The 18,061-nt window shown below is 48.3% G+C and overlaps 1 protein-coding gene across 3 annotated transcripts; it reads left to right on the top strand.

Annotated features, from left to right (window-relative positions):
• Positions 1-804: 804 nt before the first annotated feature.
• Positions 805-8,998, top strand: TBXT (T-box transcription factor T; the record flags this gene model as incomplete). 3 transcript variants are annotated; one of them, XM_079716655.1, is made up of 8 exons in its annotated part: positions 805-1,010; positions 1,488-1,752; positions 2,513-2,647; positions 3,469-3,530; positions 3,647-3,708; positions 5,458-5,631; positions 6,703-6,832; positions 8,725-8,998. In XM_079716655.1, 8 exons carry the CDS (start codon positions 805-807, stop codon positions 8,996-8,998), a joined length of 1,308 nt encoding a protein of 435 aa, XP_079572781.1. The 3 variants fall into 3 exon arrangements, with proteins under 3 accessions (XP_079572781.1, XP_079572780.1, XP_079572782.1); XM_079716654.1 differs by having other exon boundaries at positions 5,455-5,631; XM_079716656.1 differs by lacking the exon at positions 5,458-5,631.
• Between the last annotated feature and the right edge of the window lie 9,063 nt (positions 8,999-18,061).

Below are 18,061 nucleotides of genomic sequence, written 5' to 3'. Positions count from 1 at the left end.
TGTGCGCGATGGTCGCTGGCGAGGGACGGACACCGACTCCAGGCTGGCACACCTGCGGGGTCCCGGGTGCGCTGAGAGAGAGAGAGAGAGAGAGAGAGAGAGAGAGAGAGAGAGAGAGAGAGGGAGGGAGGAGGGCCCCGCGCGCGAGAGTTGGGGAGCTTCGCGGGCAGCCGGGCAACTCCTCGGCGAGGTGCGTGCCGGGGCGAGCTCGGGAGCCCTGTCCGTCCATCCCCACCCCGTCCGTCCCCCATCCCCTCCCGGCCTTCGGGGCCAGCCCGGCCGCTTTGATGGAGGTGCAAACATTTGGAGGAGGGCGGAGGTGTAGGCGCTGGGCCGGGGCTCGCGGGGCCTGGCTCCGGATTTACAGAAGGCAGGAGCGGGAGCCCATTGTTGGCCCCCCCGCCTCCGCGGCGCGCCAGGCTGAGTCTGATATGGCCGCTCGCGGCCAATGGGCAGCGGCCCTGGCACTTCAAAGGGCGCGCGGCCCAATCCGCCGCGCCCCCTCGGCGGCTCTCGAGGCTCTATTTATGCCGAGGGGCGATTTTCTCTCCCCGAGACCTCCTCCAGTAGCGCCTTGCGGGAGTTCAAGTGGAATAACCTTCCCGCCACCCCTTCCCCCCGCCCCTCCCCCCCGGATCTCTGTCCTCGCCCTCCTCCCGGGTCTGTGCTGGCACCCGGGCGCCGTCGCAGGTCTTGGCCCGAGCGGCCCCTCTTCCTGGAAGAGCGGCCGCCTACTGGGGCGAAGGTGGCTCTCGGGTAGCAGGTCGGGGCTTCGGGGGGCGGTGGGGAGGGGCGGGCGGGAGGATGAGCTCCCCGGGCACCGAGGGCGCGGGGAAGAGCCTGCAGTACCGGGTGGACCACCTGCTGAGCGCCGTGGAGAGCGAGTTGCAGGCGGGCAGCGAGAAGGGCGACCCCACGGAACGCGAGCTGCGCGTGGGCCTGGAGGAGAGCGAGCTGTGGCTGCGCTTCAAGGAGCTCACCAACGAGATGATCGTGACCAAGAACGGCAGGTAGGCGCGCACCAAGCCGGCGTGTGCCACGCACTCGGGCGGGCCGGGCAGCCGGGCTGCAGGGTTCCTTACCTTCCAACACTTTCTCCCTGTCTTTTTGCTCATTTCCGCTCAGACTGGGGAACAGACCCTTGTGGCCCCTAATTGTCCCTCTGGGACTTCGCGTAATCCTCACTTCTGGGCACGAGGGACTCCCGGGGAACTCCCCCGAGCCGCGCCTCGCCCACGCTTGCCCCGAGGGCTGGACCCGGGTGCTGCAACCCTCTGCCAGCTCCTTTCCCGCCCTGCCTCTGGAGGCCAGGGGGTAGTGAGGAGGGCGCCTGTGGATCTAGGAGAGTCCTGGGAAGGGGGGAGCTCGGGCGTCCCCTTTGTAAGTTCCCAAGGGGGCTCCTTTTTGCTCCAAATGCAGATGCCCCTGCCTTCTTCGTTCTAACGGGTCAGATCCGGGGTCCTCCAGCTGCGCTCCTTCCTTTCCAGGAGGATGTTCCCGGTGCTGAAGGTGAACGTGTCTGGCCTGGACCCCAACGCCATGTACTCCTTCCTGCTGGACTTTGTGGCGGCCGACAACCACCGCTGGAAGTACGTGAACGGGGAGTGGGTGCCAGGGGGCAAGCCTGAGCCGCAGGCGCCCAGCTGCGTGTACATTCATCCCGACTCGCCCAACTTCGGGGCGCACTGGATGAAGGCGCCGGTCTCCTTCAGCAAAGTCAAGCTCACCAACAAGCTCAATGGAGGGGGCCAGGTAGGTGTGATGGGGTGCGGGGACGGGGTGGCGGACGACGCGAGGAGGGGCCCCGAGACTCTGCACCTTGTCCTCGGGGAGCCTTGGAAAGGCGCTGCGTGCACGGAGGTGACATCTGCCTTCCTCAGTTCAGCCTGCAGTGTTGTTGATAGTAAACTGACGACGGTAACACCGAGGGCTGGAGAGCGGGGAGAGGGCGCAACGCCTCCCCTGGGAACACTCGGGCAGATCTCAAGTTTGGGGGAACTTTTGCATCCTAGCCCTCAACTTTCCTAAGGGTAGAGAAAATATCAGTCTTGATAGTAAATGGTCGCTGTAGCGCTGAATATGTCCACATATTTACTGCGTGGAGTGTGAACAAACTTGTAAATCTGTTCTTTTCTACAGAACATCTTTACTTGGGGATTGTTACTGGGAGACCCGGTGTTCCCGTAAGCTGCGATCTCGCTCAGGCATTTAAAGCTGTCTGCAGCTGCCCTGGAAGCCTTAGAACTTTACTCTACCAGGTCAAAGCATTTCGTGATGGGCATTCATTGCCTTTAATGGTGTGCAGCATCCCACATTCCTTTTCCAAACTAGTCGTGAGAGCAGCACCTGATGGGAAACCTACCAGCTTCAACAGGAAAGACATTTTCCTGTGAGCTGCAGGATTTTCTGCATCTTGGCTGTATTTTCCCCCTCCTCAGCAGGACAAATGGATGTTTTGTTGTCTTAACGGTAGGACTTTGATGATCACCATTCCCGTGTTTATGTCTCTCAGATCATGTTGAACTCCTTACATAAGTATGAGCCTCGAATCCACATCGTGAGAGTTGGGGGTCCGCAGCGCATGATCACCAGCCACTGCTTCCCGGAGACCCAGTTCATAGCGGTGACCGCTTATCAGAATGAAGAGGTGAGAGTGGGCACCGGCAGCCCTCTGTCTGGAGAGTGCCGCGAATGCCAAGAGCCTGTGTGATTCTTGTACTTTTAGACTGATAATGAATGCCTTGTCAAGGAATTTACCGTAACTGTAAAATTGGGACAGCGGGAGAAACGTTTTAAAATAAGTACTCATTCAAGCACTTTCCCCTTTAGTTTTCCACAAAAGTGTCCAAAACTCGAAGCATCCACTAAAGGCTCAAAATGAAAAGATGAATAAAACATTTGGGGTAAAGGACTCTAAGAATTTAAGAACAGGACTTCAGAGAAAGGGGGGCCTCTCCTTACTCTGAGAATCTTCCTAAAAGGGTTGGGGGCATCCTTCCAAATCTGTGGTGTGAAGAGTCAACTAGATACAGAATACAGTTTAGTGCCTGTAAATCCCTATCTAAGTCTGCCCCCAGAGTACAGGCGGTTTGTGATTAGCTGGTCAAGTTGTCGGTGTTGACTGCCAACTAGAACTAGCAGTCACTATTCCTAAGCAGACCCGGGTTATGTTTTGTGCCTTGTTTGTTTGGTTGATGCACACAGAATATTGTCAGCAGTAGGTTAAACTTATTGTGAATTCCACTCGGAAAATCAGCATTTAAAAGCTTTTCATAATTGTGCTCTTCTTTATAAAATATGGTCATTACTCGGCTACTTCAGATCCAAATAGAAAAATGTACCTGGAAATAAATCTGTTTATATTTGAATATTTAAAGGGGGTGCTGGTAGTTCCTGATTTCTTGGTGCCAAATTAAATCCTCTGGCGAATGAGCAACATACTAGTAAACGCAACTTCTTGTTTTTCAGATCACAGCTCTTAAAATTAAATACAATCCATTTGCAAAAGCTTTCCTTGATGCAAAGGAAAGGTGAGAGAATTCTAACTCTACCCTTTGAGCAAAGAAGTGTGCAGAAACATGAACTATTGCTGCAAATACTATGTTCTGAATGTCCTCCTTGACAATTCGCTGCACTTCTTTGGCAGAAGCGATCACAAGGACATGATGGAAGAACCTGGAGACAGCCAGCAATCTGGGCACTCCCCATGTACGGTTTGTTGCGCTCTGGCCAGATGTACCTTGTTTCAGGGGCTAGCCTGCTGGGAGCTGGGAGCTGGGGATGGAGCAGACAGAGCTTCTGGGTGCGCTTGGGGAGCACATTGCCCTTTGCTGGGCAAGGCACCTGGCCCTGTGTGTTGATGGTGTTGCTGCTGGTCCTCAACCTACTGGCCCTCAGCCTCTGCTCCATCTGGGGCTTGCGGATGCTTCCCCAGCCCACAGGACTCCTGACAGAGAAGCCTGGGGAGAATTGACTGGGGTTCTTTTGCTGTGCTTCGAGGCAGCTCCAACCATGGCCTGGATGGGTGTTTACACCCTGCTGTGTTGGACAAGAGGAGAGCCCGGCTCATATCCACTTTGAGATGGTTTCTCTTTTTGTTAATGACTGAAAACTGGAGGACCATGCTTGGAACGATGCTTATGATCACGTGTGGGTTCCCCCTTAGCCTGCTTCGGTTCTGGGAATGGCCCATCAGCTCATGCTGGAAACAGTGGAGCGTAGGATGGGAAAGTCTGCTTTAAGTCTAGCTTCCTTTAGGAGTTCCAGGAGCCAGCGAAGTGATGCAGGTCTGCAGCAGAGTCTGTTAGGAGGAAGGGCTGTGTCTAGCCCTCCTCTCCACGCAGGGAGGGGACCCCGAGAGAGGAAAGTTAGTGTTTGCTGCTCGCTTCAGGAGTCTGGACGAACCAGCTTGGCACCCTCCTCAAACTGTGTGTTTCTTTCTTTTTCTATTTCTTTTTCTTTCTTCCTCCCTCCCTTCCTTCTTCCTTCCCTCCTTCTTGTCATCTTATGGACTAATTTAACACACAGCTCTCCTAAGTGGCTCATGGGCTGCCGTGTCATAGAGCAGAATATGAACAACTGCTTTGGCAAGTGATGGAGCCCAAACTTTGTGGCCACATCTGGACCTTCCCCTCATTTGAATGTTGTCTGAAGAATTGTTTGTAGTTTGGGAATTGGAGCCAGAGTTGTCGTCCTCCTAGTGGTTGTTTTTCTGATTTCTTTTTTAAAGTTAAAAAGGAAATGGAGAAGAAATTGGAGTTTTAAAGGAGGGCAGGGCAATGTTGGAATAATTTTCTGATTGATGTGTAAGGCGGGGAGAGTGTGGGCCTAAAGCAGAAGAAAGGTGAGCAGAACATGGGTGCCCCTGCAGCCAGGACAGTAGCCCCTCCGTGCGATGGTGTGGGGTGGGACGAGGGGCGCTCGCCCTAGGTGTCCTGAATGCGCCTGGCTCTGAATCTGAATTCTGTCTCTTTTTTACTTTATATTCAAGCTCAGCAGTTAGGCCCTGAAAGCTCACCTGCCTGCGGGAACGGAACATCCCGTAAGAGGCTGGGAGGATTCTGGGGGTGTTCAGGAGGCCTCAGGCTTGGCTGAGGTCGGGGTCAGTCTCCCAGGGTTTCGGCTGTCCTGTGGGTTTAGAAACCTTGGCCAGCCTGTGGTACCTGAAGACTCCGCTGGGTCCTCGGTGTTCACGAATCCTGAGCAAAAGATCCACCACTTCCTGGCCTCTGCCCTCCTGTCTTTTGGTAGTTTTTGTTTGTTTGTGTGTTTTGGGTTTTTTGGGGGGCCATGCTGCTCAACCTGTGGGATCTTAGTTCCTTGACCAGGGTGAACCCGGTCCTTGGCAGTGAGAGTTCGGAGCCCTAACCTCTGGACCTCTGGGGGCTTCCCCTCCTGTCCTTTAAATGGTGGAAGTGATGCAAAAGTCAGGCACTCAGCATTCTTCTCTCACAGCAGGGGGGTGGTTGATTCCTGGAACCAGCACCCTGTGTCCACCTGCCACCCCTCACCCTCAGTTTGGAGGCCCCCTCTCTCTTCCCTCCACGCACGGCTGTGAAAGGTACCCGGCCCTGAGGAACCACCGCCCAGCCCCCTACCCCAGCCCTTACGCGCATCGGAACAATTCTCCAAGTAAGTCCTGAGCGGAAGGAGGCTGGGGCTTTGGGGGTGGCCGGAAGACCTCTGGAAAGGGAAAGGCAGTCTGCAGGGCTCCCGAGAGCAGGCTCTTTATCGGCTCAGGAGGGACCTTCTTTTCATGTCCATGTTACTGCTGGCTGGACCACAGAGACATCCAGTCCAGGGGGCCTTTGGGGCTGAATGTGACCGTTATTTCTCCAGCGTTCTTACTCCAGGACTGTGGGCCCATGTCTAGGCGCCCAGGTTTGGATATTTTATGAACCCTTTGAAAGTGATGATGTCGGGCCAGCCAGGCACTCGAGTTACTGGCTTGACTGACACACGTGTGTTTCTCCAAGTATGGTACCCGGGTCAGCAGCCCCAGTATCATCTGAAAAGCCCCCAGATTTACAGAATCAGAAGCTCTAGAGGTGGGCCCAGCACTTTGTGGTTTAACAAGCCCCTAGGCGACCCTGGTGCAGGCTTGAATCTTGTGATCAGCGGGCCAGACCATGAAGATCCCTGGACCTAATTCCCTCTAACACCATGGATGCCCAGACTTCATTTTGTCTGGCTCCAAAAGGAGGGAAAAAGCGAATGAACACCATAAAACAATGAAGCAATTAAAGCTTATCTGAAATGAAAGGAGCTTATTTGGGAAGGAAATAGTTGTCCAACCAGAGGCTAGAAGATCATATTTTAAATTTTGCCTGGTTTCTAAAGCCCTTTTAATTCTTAAGAAATAATCCTTTGGGGAAAAGGCAGGTTAAAATTACATTGATTTTATGTTTAAAGATAAGTAATCCTCAGTCATGTGATTGTAGGATTCCATTTCTACAGGGCAGCTAGTGATCTAATGATAAAGAAAAAGCCTGGGTACTGGAATATATTCAAATATATACATTTGACAATAAGTATTAGCCTTTGATGACCAATTTAGCAGAGGCTAGTGGACTGTTTTCTCTACTTAACATTGCACACATTTTGTTTTCAATGTCGGGTAGCTCCAGCTGTTGGAAGTATTTCAGTGCGTTTTGTCACTCTTGGAAGATCCCATCAGTAATGACACTTTCTTACGTCCCGTAGCCTATTCTGACAATTCACCTGCATGTTTGTCCATGCTCCCATCCCACGACAATTGGTCCAGCCTTGGAATGCCTGCCCACACCAGCATGCTTCCCATGACTCCGAATACTGGGCCTCCTACGGGCTCTAGGTAATGTATGTCTGGGCAATGATGCAAACTGTCCTGGGAACTCTTGAGTGCCTATGACGTCATGCCATCTCAGTCACTGGCCTCTATTCTGCCCTTCTCTTATGGGTGTTGGGTTTTTGTTTATAACTTGACCATTCAGCCAGGTGTGTCTGGGGACCCCAGGTTACATGACTGCTGTGAGTGCCTGCTTCAGCCTGTTCTCTGGGAAGACCAGTTGCTCCCTCAGGTTGGATGGGAGCTGGGCTGTGATGCAAGGGAACCAGGAACCCTATCCTGGCTTTGCTATTCACTAGTTCTTGTGATGGACAAGTCTCTTGAGCCTTGTTTCTTCAAGAAAAGGGCACTAAATAACCCCAGCCTCAGCCTGTCTTTACAGGGTTATTAGGGTCAGTAGGTGAATTTTGCAGAAATGTTTCCAGAACCTTTTTTGACAGGCGGATTTAAATTAAGGAAATAACTTTGTTGGATTTCTGTGGATATAGAATCAATGTTCTTAACGTGTATGCTGGGTAACTTGTAAAGAATGATGACTATTTTCTTAACTTGAAAATTATATAGAGGGAGCCTGGCTGAAAGAAATCAAGCCGGTCGGTAAATGTACTGCATTTCTTCATAGGATTATTACAATAGACAACTAAAATAACAAAGCTAGAGGTCAGTCCACATTTTCTAATGAGGAAATGGACTCAAAGATATTAAATGATTGGACAAGTTGGCTTACAGCAGACTGAGTCTATAGACAAGGCATCTTGACCTCAAAAGCAACACAGTTTCTGTGTGTAGAATATCGCTATTTGCCTAAGATCTTAATTCTTTATTTTTAGGAAACAATTCCTTTAAAATAAGAATCTAATTGTCTACTGTTAAAGATAAAGCAAGCAATACATAATCAGCAGGCTCTTCCAGGGCTCTGAAGGCACCTAGAAAACTGCTGTAAATTGGATGATCTGTAGGTTACAAAGGGCCCCCCTGCTCCCCGAGGATGTTAGAGGACGTCAGTGTATCTTGGAGCCTTGTTTCTCTGCATCTGTAAAATGGGGATGGTAACCTACCTCACTTAACTCAGGCCTGTTTGCACGTTCAAATGCATCTGAAGCGCAGGACATGGCTTGGTAAACTGTACAGCCCACGACAGTCTACCGTCTCATTATTCATTTATGAAAGGATTCTACTATAAGAGAGAGACATTTTCCTGAAACAAAATTGTAGCCTACTGTGATGCTATTCAAGCCTGTGTTCCCAGACTGGGGGGTTTAATACCCATTTCCAATTCCTTCTTTCAGAGATGGGGAAACAGAGCCTCAGAGGCAGTCGCAGAACAAGGCTAACGTGATAAAGCTAATTAATTGGGGTTTGCTTCCGGGTCTCACTGCTGGTGCACTTTCTGCTGTGGGTCAGGCTAACTAACGCGTGCGGAGACGTGGTGCCCATACAGCAGCCACTGGATGCTCACCCTCCACCACTCGGTGTTTGAGAAGCGTGTCGTCTCCCTCGAAGGGAATCACTGCAGGGTGGGCGGCATGCTAGTTAACAGATACTTGAACACATCCTCTGAAACACCTGATTCAGTATATCTGAGAATTTTGGATTCTGAACATGAGCGCAAAGCTGGAGTATTTTGCTCTGCCAGGAGTTTGTCTACGTCAGCAGCCTTTTTAACGATTGATTTTGTCCTAATGATTTTGTTCATTGCTAACACATGAGACAATATCTTCTATGCACGTCAGAGTGTGGTTTAATAACACAGAGGAAGTGGCCCGTTTGAAAGAAAGCTGCCATATAACCCACTTATCAGGAGTGGGATTTGGGGGGTTTGTTTTCCCCTCCCGCAGCGGATCTGGAGCCCCTTCCCAGGTCTCTCACTTGTCTGTTTTTCCACTTTTCCATTTCAGTCAGTACCCCAGCCTGTGGTCCGTGAGCAACGGCACCGTCACCCCCGGTGCCCAGACGGCAGGGATATCCAACGGGCTGGGAGCCCAGTTCTTTCGAGGTTCCCCTGCCCACTCTGCCTCCCTCGCCCATCCAGTCTCGGCTCCCTCCTCCTCGGGATCCCCACTGTACGAAGGGGCCTCCTCGGCCACAGATATTGCCGACAGCCAGTACGATGCCTCGGCCCAAGCCCGCCTCCTGGCCTCATGGACGCCCGTGTCACCTCCGTCCATGTGAGCCGGAGCCTGTGTCTTAAAGATGCAATGACTTTCTCGTGGCAGCAAGTCTTGATTTGATTGGTAGGCTCATGGGGCGGGGAAGGGAATAAAGCCTGTTAACCTCACTTTAAATAAGAGGAGAAAACACGTTCCGTACGAGAGCCCCGCTGACACCACCTTTGCTCATCCTCGGTGGTGGCAGTGCCAGTGCCGTCCTGGGTCCTTGTGTGCTGCAGGTGAATTCAAGTGTGCAAGCAATGCAGTTGGCCTAACTCGCCGTGATTCACAGTAAAAATGACTTGCTAGCATGCAGAAACTTTGTTTCTCGTACAACACGTAGGTGACTCTGGCACATCAATATGTAAACTCCACTGGTCCTACTCTAGTGAGATAAAAAGCACACTTTTAATTCTCTTCCTTGTTGCTTTCAAGTAGCCTTCAGGTCCCCTTTGTGGCAGGGGTCACAGTTGGAGCTGAGCTGTGAAAGACAGAATTAAATCATAGTTGAGGATGGCAGATTGTAGTTAAAATGGCAGTGTCCAGCTCTGCCCACTAGAATGTGTTTATTTTACGCATATGTAGCTAATCTCTTGTACTGTTAAACCTACAACTGTTTATATTTTTCTTCTGATAATGTAGCCAAAGACAATCAGCAGAAAGCATTTTCTGCAAAATAAAGGCAATGTGCAAAATTTGGTTGGTCTAGTTATTATTCAGACTTCTCTTTTGGAATGAGATTTTGCTGTTCGTTATAGCTGGTGGTTAAGACTGTACTGGAGAAGCATTTCAATCTGTTCCAGACTTTAATATTTTACCTAATCAGTTGCAGGACTGGAAGTGAAATTTGCATACATTTATTTACTCAATGCTAATTGCCACAAAATGCAAACAATGTTAAAAGATTTTCGAGAGAGTTAAATAGTCAGCACTGAATCATGAATATAGTAATGGCAGAATGTAGAACATACAGATGCCATAAAGATTAATATGGGATGTCTACCCCATTCAAGCAAAAATACATAAAATGAATTGACAAAATGTTACCGTTTATAAATGTAAGGTGTAGTTGCCACAGTCATTTAAACAATATGGCACTTGTAAATATCTTTCCTGCAGGTAAGATTTCCCAGCAGTGAGCCAAAGACCCGCTTGTGCTAGACTGCGGCAATTTCTCCATCTAGTGGCGGGATCCTTACTTCAATCCTACTGGTTCAAGCTTGATATTCTGAACCTCTGCTTTCTAAAAGAGTGTAAACTTAGAATGTAAGTGTAAAGGGCTGTGTTTTTACTGTGTGTGTGCCTGCTTTCCAAGTGGGACGTGCTTCTTGTTAACTATTTGCCACTTAAACTTCTTCTGGGTTTTATTCCTACTAGGTTTTATTGCAACTCATGTAGAAATACCCCAGATCAGAAGATTTCTTGATATAAAAGTATTGGAAGAATATTTTTTTAAAAAAACACTGCCCAGGTAGGACTGGGAAATAAACTGGCCTCCAGTGGCCTGGCCCCAGGTGTAAGGTCTACTGGAGAAGAGTGAGCAGCCTTAGGGAAGGAGGTGAGGGGTGGATGGTACACGCTGCGCTCCCGGGATCCTGTAGTGCAGGTGTTTCCCAGGAAGCTTGTCTGTCTCCTCCATCACCCTGACTGCTCTCTGAAGGCTGGGACTATATTCCAAGGACCTTCCCCAGCCCCCGTCCCTTCCCAGGCCTTAGAGCGCTAATGAGCAATGACTGACCTGTAGACGAAGAGGAGCCTGGGTCCACTGAGACTCGGATGCTGCGGCTTATTGAGGGGTGTTCCCGGGAGCACTGCCGGGGGACGTGGCCCTGCCCCACGCTGGGGGCTGCGGGGAGACGGAGTCACACAGTCCTGACCCCAGAGACCTTCTACTTAGGGCTTTGACATGGTTGAGTTTCTAAAGGTGACCCAGAGTTCAAATTCAAGGAGTTCATATTTTAATATACCAAATAGCATCTTTTCAGCTATGCAGTGGGGCAGTGGCAGCCGCATAGCGCAAGGAGCCTGCAACTTGGTACAAAAGGCCTGGATATGAGTGTCCATTTGCCTCCCTTGCTGTGGGACCCCGGGAAAGTTAGTTACCACTCCAGAAGTTCAAGTTCCTTATCTGTCAAGGTGGAGAAAGAAAAAATTGGGTGGTGTTAAAATGGATCTGTTTTACCCTGAGCATACATCAGGACCTCAGTGTGTCCCATCGGCCAGTTGAAAAATGCTGTGAAATCTATCAGCAAGAAGAAACTTAACCTATAAGACACCAGGACTTTTCATCAACAGCATACAAAGGAAAAGGACTGTGTCACACAAGAGGAGGGAAAGAGGCCACCAGGGAAAGGAGAAGTAGAAGTTATTGGAATGCCAGCATCTGAAGAGGATTTCACATTGTTGGGAGGGGCGCTGCATCTGAGCCTGGGTGACAGTAGAGACGGCAGAAGGTGGCCACAAGTAGAGAGAGGACAGCTTACCCCCCTTTTATCCTTCCCTGCATTTTAACCTGTAATTACTGTCTACCACGGACGGACAGAAGACCTGTGTTAGCAAACATTATTCTTCTTAAAATAAAATTTGGCTTTAGAAACAAGAAAGGGGACTTCCCTTGTGGCCCAGTGGTTAAGAATCCGCCTGCCAAGGCAGGGGACACGGGTTTGATCCCTGCTCGGGGAAGATACCACATGCTGTGGAGCAACTAAGCCCGTGCGCCACAACTACTGAGCCTGCGCTCTAGAGCCCGCAAGCCACAACTGAGCCAGCGTGCCACAACTACTGAAGCCCATGCGCTTACAGCCTGCAACAAGCCACCGCGATGAGAAGCCCGTGCACCGCAACGAAGAGTAGCCCCCCGCTCACCGCAACTAGAGAAAGCCCGCGTGCAGCGACAAAGACCCAGTGCAGCCAAAAATAAATAAATTGATTAAAAAATAAAAATAAAAACAAGAAAGCACTGTAATTACAAAGACATTTATTAGTGGGAATAGCACAATCCCTTAGAAAACCAAAAATACAAGTAAAGCAAAACAAAACCTACAGCTGGACACTTCCATGTGAGAAGGTGCAATGTCCCATAGGTGAATGCATGGGAAGGGGGCCTGTAAGACATCCGATCCATGGTATAAGGGCTGCAAAGGAGCATCCACACCTGTTTTCTCTGCAGAGCGTCTTTCTCTGGTGAAAGTTTGGACACATTTTCCCAGATCCTCAGTCCCACGTTTCCTCTTTCCTAAAGCGGGTCTGCTTGAGAAGGGCCTTGAGGTGGAGGGTCCCCGTTCCCAACCTTTCACTACTGCCCTTTTTCCACTCAGAAGAAAGGTTTACGGCCGACTCACCAGGATCTTCATTGACTCAGGTGTAAAAACCTCCGGACATCAAACGAAAAGACAATTGTTCAATTCTAAGGCCTCATAAAGGTTCCCAAACTCCCCTCCCCAGTAGATCCCACTAAGAATCCACATGGTAGAGGATGCTGCTTCTCGCACCCAAACACACATCACTTAGTTCCGGCCAGCCCAGAGAAAGCTCTCCGATCTGGCTCCCAGTTTTAAATTCCCGGGAGCGGATAACAGCTATCATTCTGGGTGCTTATTATGTGCCTATCCCTGTTCTAAGTACATTGCTTGTGTCACTTTGACCTCCTAAGAAACCTCTCCTCTTTTTACAGAAAAGCAGGTGGAGGTACAGAGAAGTATAATACCTTGTCCAAGGTCAGGTCATACAGCCAGCGAGGGGAGGGGTGAGAGGTGCTCCCGGGAAATCTGAGTGTGGAGCCCCTACTTGCTCCCCGTGGGCTTGGCCCAGCAAAGCAAGTCAGGTGGCTTCCCTGGTCTAATCACGTGGGACCACGGAGGGTCGAGCGGGATGCACAGAGCTGCCTGCCATAGTACTAGGAGAAGGGTCTGGTGAGCTGTTAGAATCACAAGAGGCATCTGATACCTTTTATTTTTTTTGCGGTACGCGGGCCTCTTACTGTTGTGGCCTCTCCCGTTGCGGAGCACAGGCTCTGGAGGTGCAGGCTCCGCGGCCATGGCTCACGGGCCCAGCCACTCCACGGCATGTGGGATCTTCCCGGACCGGTGCACGAACCCGTGTCCCCTGCATCGGCAGGCGGACTATCAACCACTGCGCCACCAGGGAAGCCCTGCATCTGATACCTTGATGACGGCGTGCAGTGAAGACATGGCTTACCCTGCCTTACAAGGACCTGAGACTGGATGCTGAGGTGGAGGTGGGGATAGGACGCAGGAACCAAGATGCTGAGGTGTGACTGGACCGTGAGAGAGTAAGAGCCGCCCATGGGCCTGCAGAGCGTCCACAGCGCGTTAGTGGGTCACCCCGAACCTCCACGCGCTGCTGTTGCCCAGCCACCCCCACCCCCCCGGCCCTCCCTCCCTCCCTTCACAAGTCTGTGTTGAACACACCTTATGTGCCAGGCCTGGGGATGGCTGTCGGAGGTGGTGAGGGAGTTTGTTACTTCACCCAAAATTGTGAAGATATTCTCCAAGTTTTCTAGAATTTGTGTGGTTCTTAGTTTTATACTTAGGTTTGCTCTGTACCATATTTTTTTTTTTCTGAGTATGGAATCAGGTAGGGGGTTACTTTTCATTTTTTTTTCCATGGAGATGTCTAGTTGTTCCACCTACGTTTGTTAAAAAAAATGTTCCTTTCTACATTGGTTAACAATTAATTGGCCATACAGGTATGGGTCTATGCTTCACTTTCTATTCTGTTCTACTGATCTGTTTTCCTATCTTTATGCCAGTGTTTCACTGTCTTGCTTTTTAATTAATTAATTAATTATTTTTTGGCTGCGTTGGGTCTTTGTTGCTGTGCATGGGTTTTCTCTAGTTGCGGCAAGCGGGGGCTACTCTTTGCTGTGGTGCGCGGGCTTCGTTTGTTGCAGAGCATGGGCTCTAGGCGTGCAGGCTTCAGTAGTTGTGGCACGTGGGCTCAGTAGTTGTGGCTTGCGGGCTCTAGAGCGCAGGCTCAGTAGTTGTGGCGCACGGGCTTAGTTGCTCCACGGCATGTGGGATCTTCCCGGACCAGGGCTTGAGCCCATGTCCTCTGCATTGGCAGGTGGATTCTTAACCACTGTGCCACCAGGGAAGACCCTCACTGCCTTGCTTTATAATAATTCTTGAATTTAAGGAGTGTAAGCTCTCCAACTTTATTCTTCTTTATTACTTTATTATATATATATATATACACACATACATATATATCTCTTACAAATGGTTATTATTTTTGGTTTAAACCATCAATGTGTGATATAATATTTACCCTTTCTGGTAATCTTCACCTTTTCCTTCAGATCTGGAGTTCCATCTGGGAAATTTCTATTAGCATTTCTCATAGGATGGGTTTGCTGGAGAGGAATCCTTTCAGTTTTGGTCAGTGACTATCTTTATTTCACTTTCAATTTTGAATAATATTTTTACCAGGTATAGAATTCTAGTTTGTTTGTTTGTTTATATACCGTGGGTATTTTTTGGTCATTCTCTTGTCTTCTGGCCTCCATTTTTTCTGGTGAGAAGCTGGACGTCATTCACATCACTATTATATATCGTGCTATACCTAGATCACTTTACTTTTTCCTCTGATGCTTTTAAGATCTGTTAATTATCTTTTGTTTTCATCAGTTTTACTATGATGTTCCTAGGTTTATTTTTCTTTGCATTAATCCTGCTTAGGGTTTGCTGAGGATTTTGTATCTACGAGTTAGTGTTTTTCACCAATTTGGGGAAGTTCTTAACTATTGTCCCTTGATAGGTTTCCTCTGTTGCATTATCTCTCTCCTCTTCCTCTGGGACTCCAATTATTTGCATGTTTGATGTTGTCCCACAAATATTGTTTGCTCCTGCCTGATTTTCCTCCACTTCTTTTTCTTTTTGTTCAGTGAGGATTCTTTCCATTGACGTGTCTTCGATTCACTGATTTGCAGCATCCAATCTACTATTAAACTTATCTAATGAATTCTTTATTATTAATTGCTTTGTTTCTAACATCTAGCATTCTAGAAACTGGTTCTAATTCCTAGTGTTCATGTGTTTGCTGAGTTCATGTGTTCATGTGTCTGCTGAGTTTAGCTGTCTCTTATACATGCTATCTTTTTCCACTGGATACCTTAGCATTTTTAACATAGCCATTTTAAAGTCTCTGACCCTTAAAAACTCTTTAAAACTTCTGAGTTTATTGACAATTTCCTTTTTTTTAAAAACATGGGTCTCTTTTCCTTACTTTTTCATGTGTCTTGTAATTTTCCATTTTCTGCTGGATATTTTTGTAGAAAAGAATAGTAGAGACTAAAGTAAATAATATTTACCTCCAGACAGAGGCAAGATCTTACTTGGTCAGGCTGAAGTGAGGGGATAAGCCAGTGTGATCTGTACTTCAGTGCAGTGTGGGTTTTGTTGCTGTTTCACTTGGATTCAGTTCACTACTTGCTGACATATTTTGATGGATGGGTCAGCAGAGCCTGGGATTTGAACACAGGCGTGGTTCCAGGGGCTGTCTCAGCTCTTTCACATCTGAGCTGTTGCCCTGCAATCTTGCAAGTCTTGAAAGTCTCAGGACACCTAAGAAGGGATGCTGGCAGCTCTCTTGTGCACCTCTGGCCTTCTGAAAGTGATTCCCTGTACCTGGGTGAGACCCAGCACACCTGACTGGACTCACTCTCAGCTCTCATTCTCTGATCAGCTTTTGCTCTCAGCACCCAGTGAAGTGCTCAGTGGAGGCCTACGGAGAATGGCTGGCAGTTGGGAGCAGAATTGATTCAAGACTCTGGCTACTCAGGATTCTATCTAGCCCATCCAGCTCACATGCAGATGTAAAAAATTTGGCTATTTCTTCTTACCCTCATCCATGGTAGATTCATTCTAGTCTTGCCATTCTGTCATGGATGCGAGCATTCTTGGGTGTCTTCCCTTCTGTGAATGGCTTGTCGCTTTCTAGACTTTAGTTCATTTGCATATCTTTGTGTCCTCAGAAATCTGAACAAATTTTGTGATTTTGTAGCTTACCTCCTTTTTCTTATTAAGTTAAAATCAATGGTATCAGGCAACTTGTTTTTTAATTCAGAACAGAAGCAAAAACTCCTCTGATGTGTCAATGTGTTATTCACCTATCAAATGCTTTCCTTTTTCTTTCCTCTGACTTTTTTTTTTTTTTTTTGAGATTTAAATGTCTAGGTATTGAGCTTGTTACTTTTTCATTAATCATCTTTACATAAAATGAGATGTTTTTCCTGGCCAGCTATTGAAAGGAAAGTGTAAGACCATGCTTTACACTAGCAGGAATTTCCCTTGTTCCCCAGATGTGTGTGTGTGTGCATGTGTGTGTGTGAGCATGCATGTCTCTAATGGAGATAGGTGAAAAAATGTATTGTGCTTATGATGTGGTGTCACTCTTCTGTCTCTATGACACACTTATCTCTTCCAATATAACCTGTCCGTGGATATCTTCACTTCCAATTTAACTTCTTGATTTTTAAATTCCTAATGATCGTAATTTAAGTCTGAAGTTCTTGAGCACTTCTTTTTGAAACATATAATTTAGCATGTAATTAAATGTATAGTAATTTGTATCGCAGTCTGACTTTCATGGGTTACGTTAACCATATAATCTGAGTTTCTGGGGCTTCATCAGAGTAATAACCCAGCTACTATTGACTCTCATTCTCAGGCCCTGAGGTAGTGTTCTGGATTCCTCAAAATTTCCCTCTCGTAATTTTGCAAGTCCTCGGGACTGTGCTCTTTCTCCACTGAACGGTGTCTCCAGAGCTGGCTTTAGCCCATATGGAATCCTTGTCATATCAGAGTGAAGACCTGCTCTGGACTGATGCAGCCATGTTGGATGGGCAGCATGGGGTGCAAGCTGGCTTTCGGACACAACTCTTCTCTCCCTGGTGCACTCAGACAGACACATCCTGCACTATTATATACAGTACCTGCCTCACCTGGAGACTCCTGTAGTTTTGAAAACCTGGGTGTGCTGCCGTTTGTCAAGTATTACATCTCTGGCTGAACACCGAAGGCTTTCACTGAAGCTGTCCTTGCCTGGGGGCCACCAGGTTTGCCTTGGAACCCTTGCAGTGCCAAAGGTAAAAGATGACTGGCATATTTGGGGAAAGCGTGCCCCTCTCACTTTTGTATTTCACTCTGTAAGAGGAGTTCCAAAAATTTTTTGTTTGTCCCTTAGGGATTAATAGAATTTTTAGTGAAATGTTTTCTTTTTTTTCTAATTCGAAAAACCCTTACAACTGTCTTCTGCCTAAAGAGACATTCACTACAGCACACAAAATAACAGTTAACACCTTGTTCCTGGGTCAAGCCCATCACACCGGGCTCTTCAGCCGTCATAGAAATCAGCTTCTACCAGATCCTTGGCTAAACAGGTGCAGGTATGTGTGCATGCAATTAGGTACAACTTAGTGCCTCAACACTGGGCCCTGCAGCAGTATTGCTCCAGAATCCACTGAAAGCAGGTTGCATGTAGGGGGCATACCTACATGCCTTTCACTCTTGATTCTTCCTTGCAGCCCACCAAAATTCTAAGTCCACATGGCTCAACGAATATTTTTACTTGATTTAATGTATATGGGATCTGAGGCTCTGATTAGAATTTATTTATACCCAAGAGGGGTATGAGTTTTGCAAAAACCACATGGCCCCAAATAGTCCTGGGTAAAGTTGGACCTTCTTTTTGCATCACATAATGAGAAACTGGCGAGGGGTAGTCCAGGATTTACGATAAGGCTTCATGTTGCTAACAGGAGCCCAGATTCTTTTCTCAGCTCCGCAGTCTTTGCCACGTTGAATTTAACCCTTATGTTTTCGCCTTGTTGGGGGACTGCTACATTTCCAGGCCTCCAGTGCGGGAGGCTGAAAAAAGCTCTACAGACAGCTTTTATAATCTCTGTGGTAACAACAAACAAAGTAAAAGAGGGCTGAGTAAGCTAAGAAAATGTGCAGATTACTGAAGCTTCTCTAGGAAATGGAGCTTCCAATATGACATGGGTGTTGAAATGTTGACAAGTGATGGTGGTGGCCAAGGGAGTATCTTTCGGGTCCTTCACGAA

The sequence above is a fragment of the Hyperoodon ampullatus genome (assembly GCF_949752795.1).
Source record: "Hyperoodon ampullatus genome assembly, chromosome: 12".
NCBI classification, from domain to species: domain Eukaryota; kingdom Metazoa; phylum Chordata; class Mammalia; order Artiodactyla; family Ziphiidae; genus Hyperoodon; species Hyperoodon ampullatus.
Note: the sequence above shows the minus strand (reverse complement) of the source record. Positions and strands in the feature narration are given on the sequence as shown.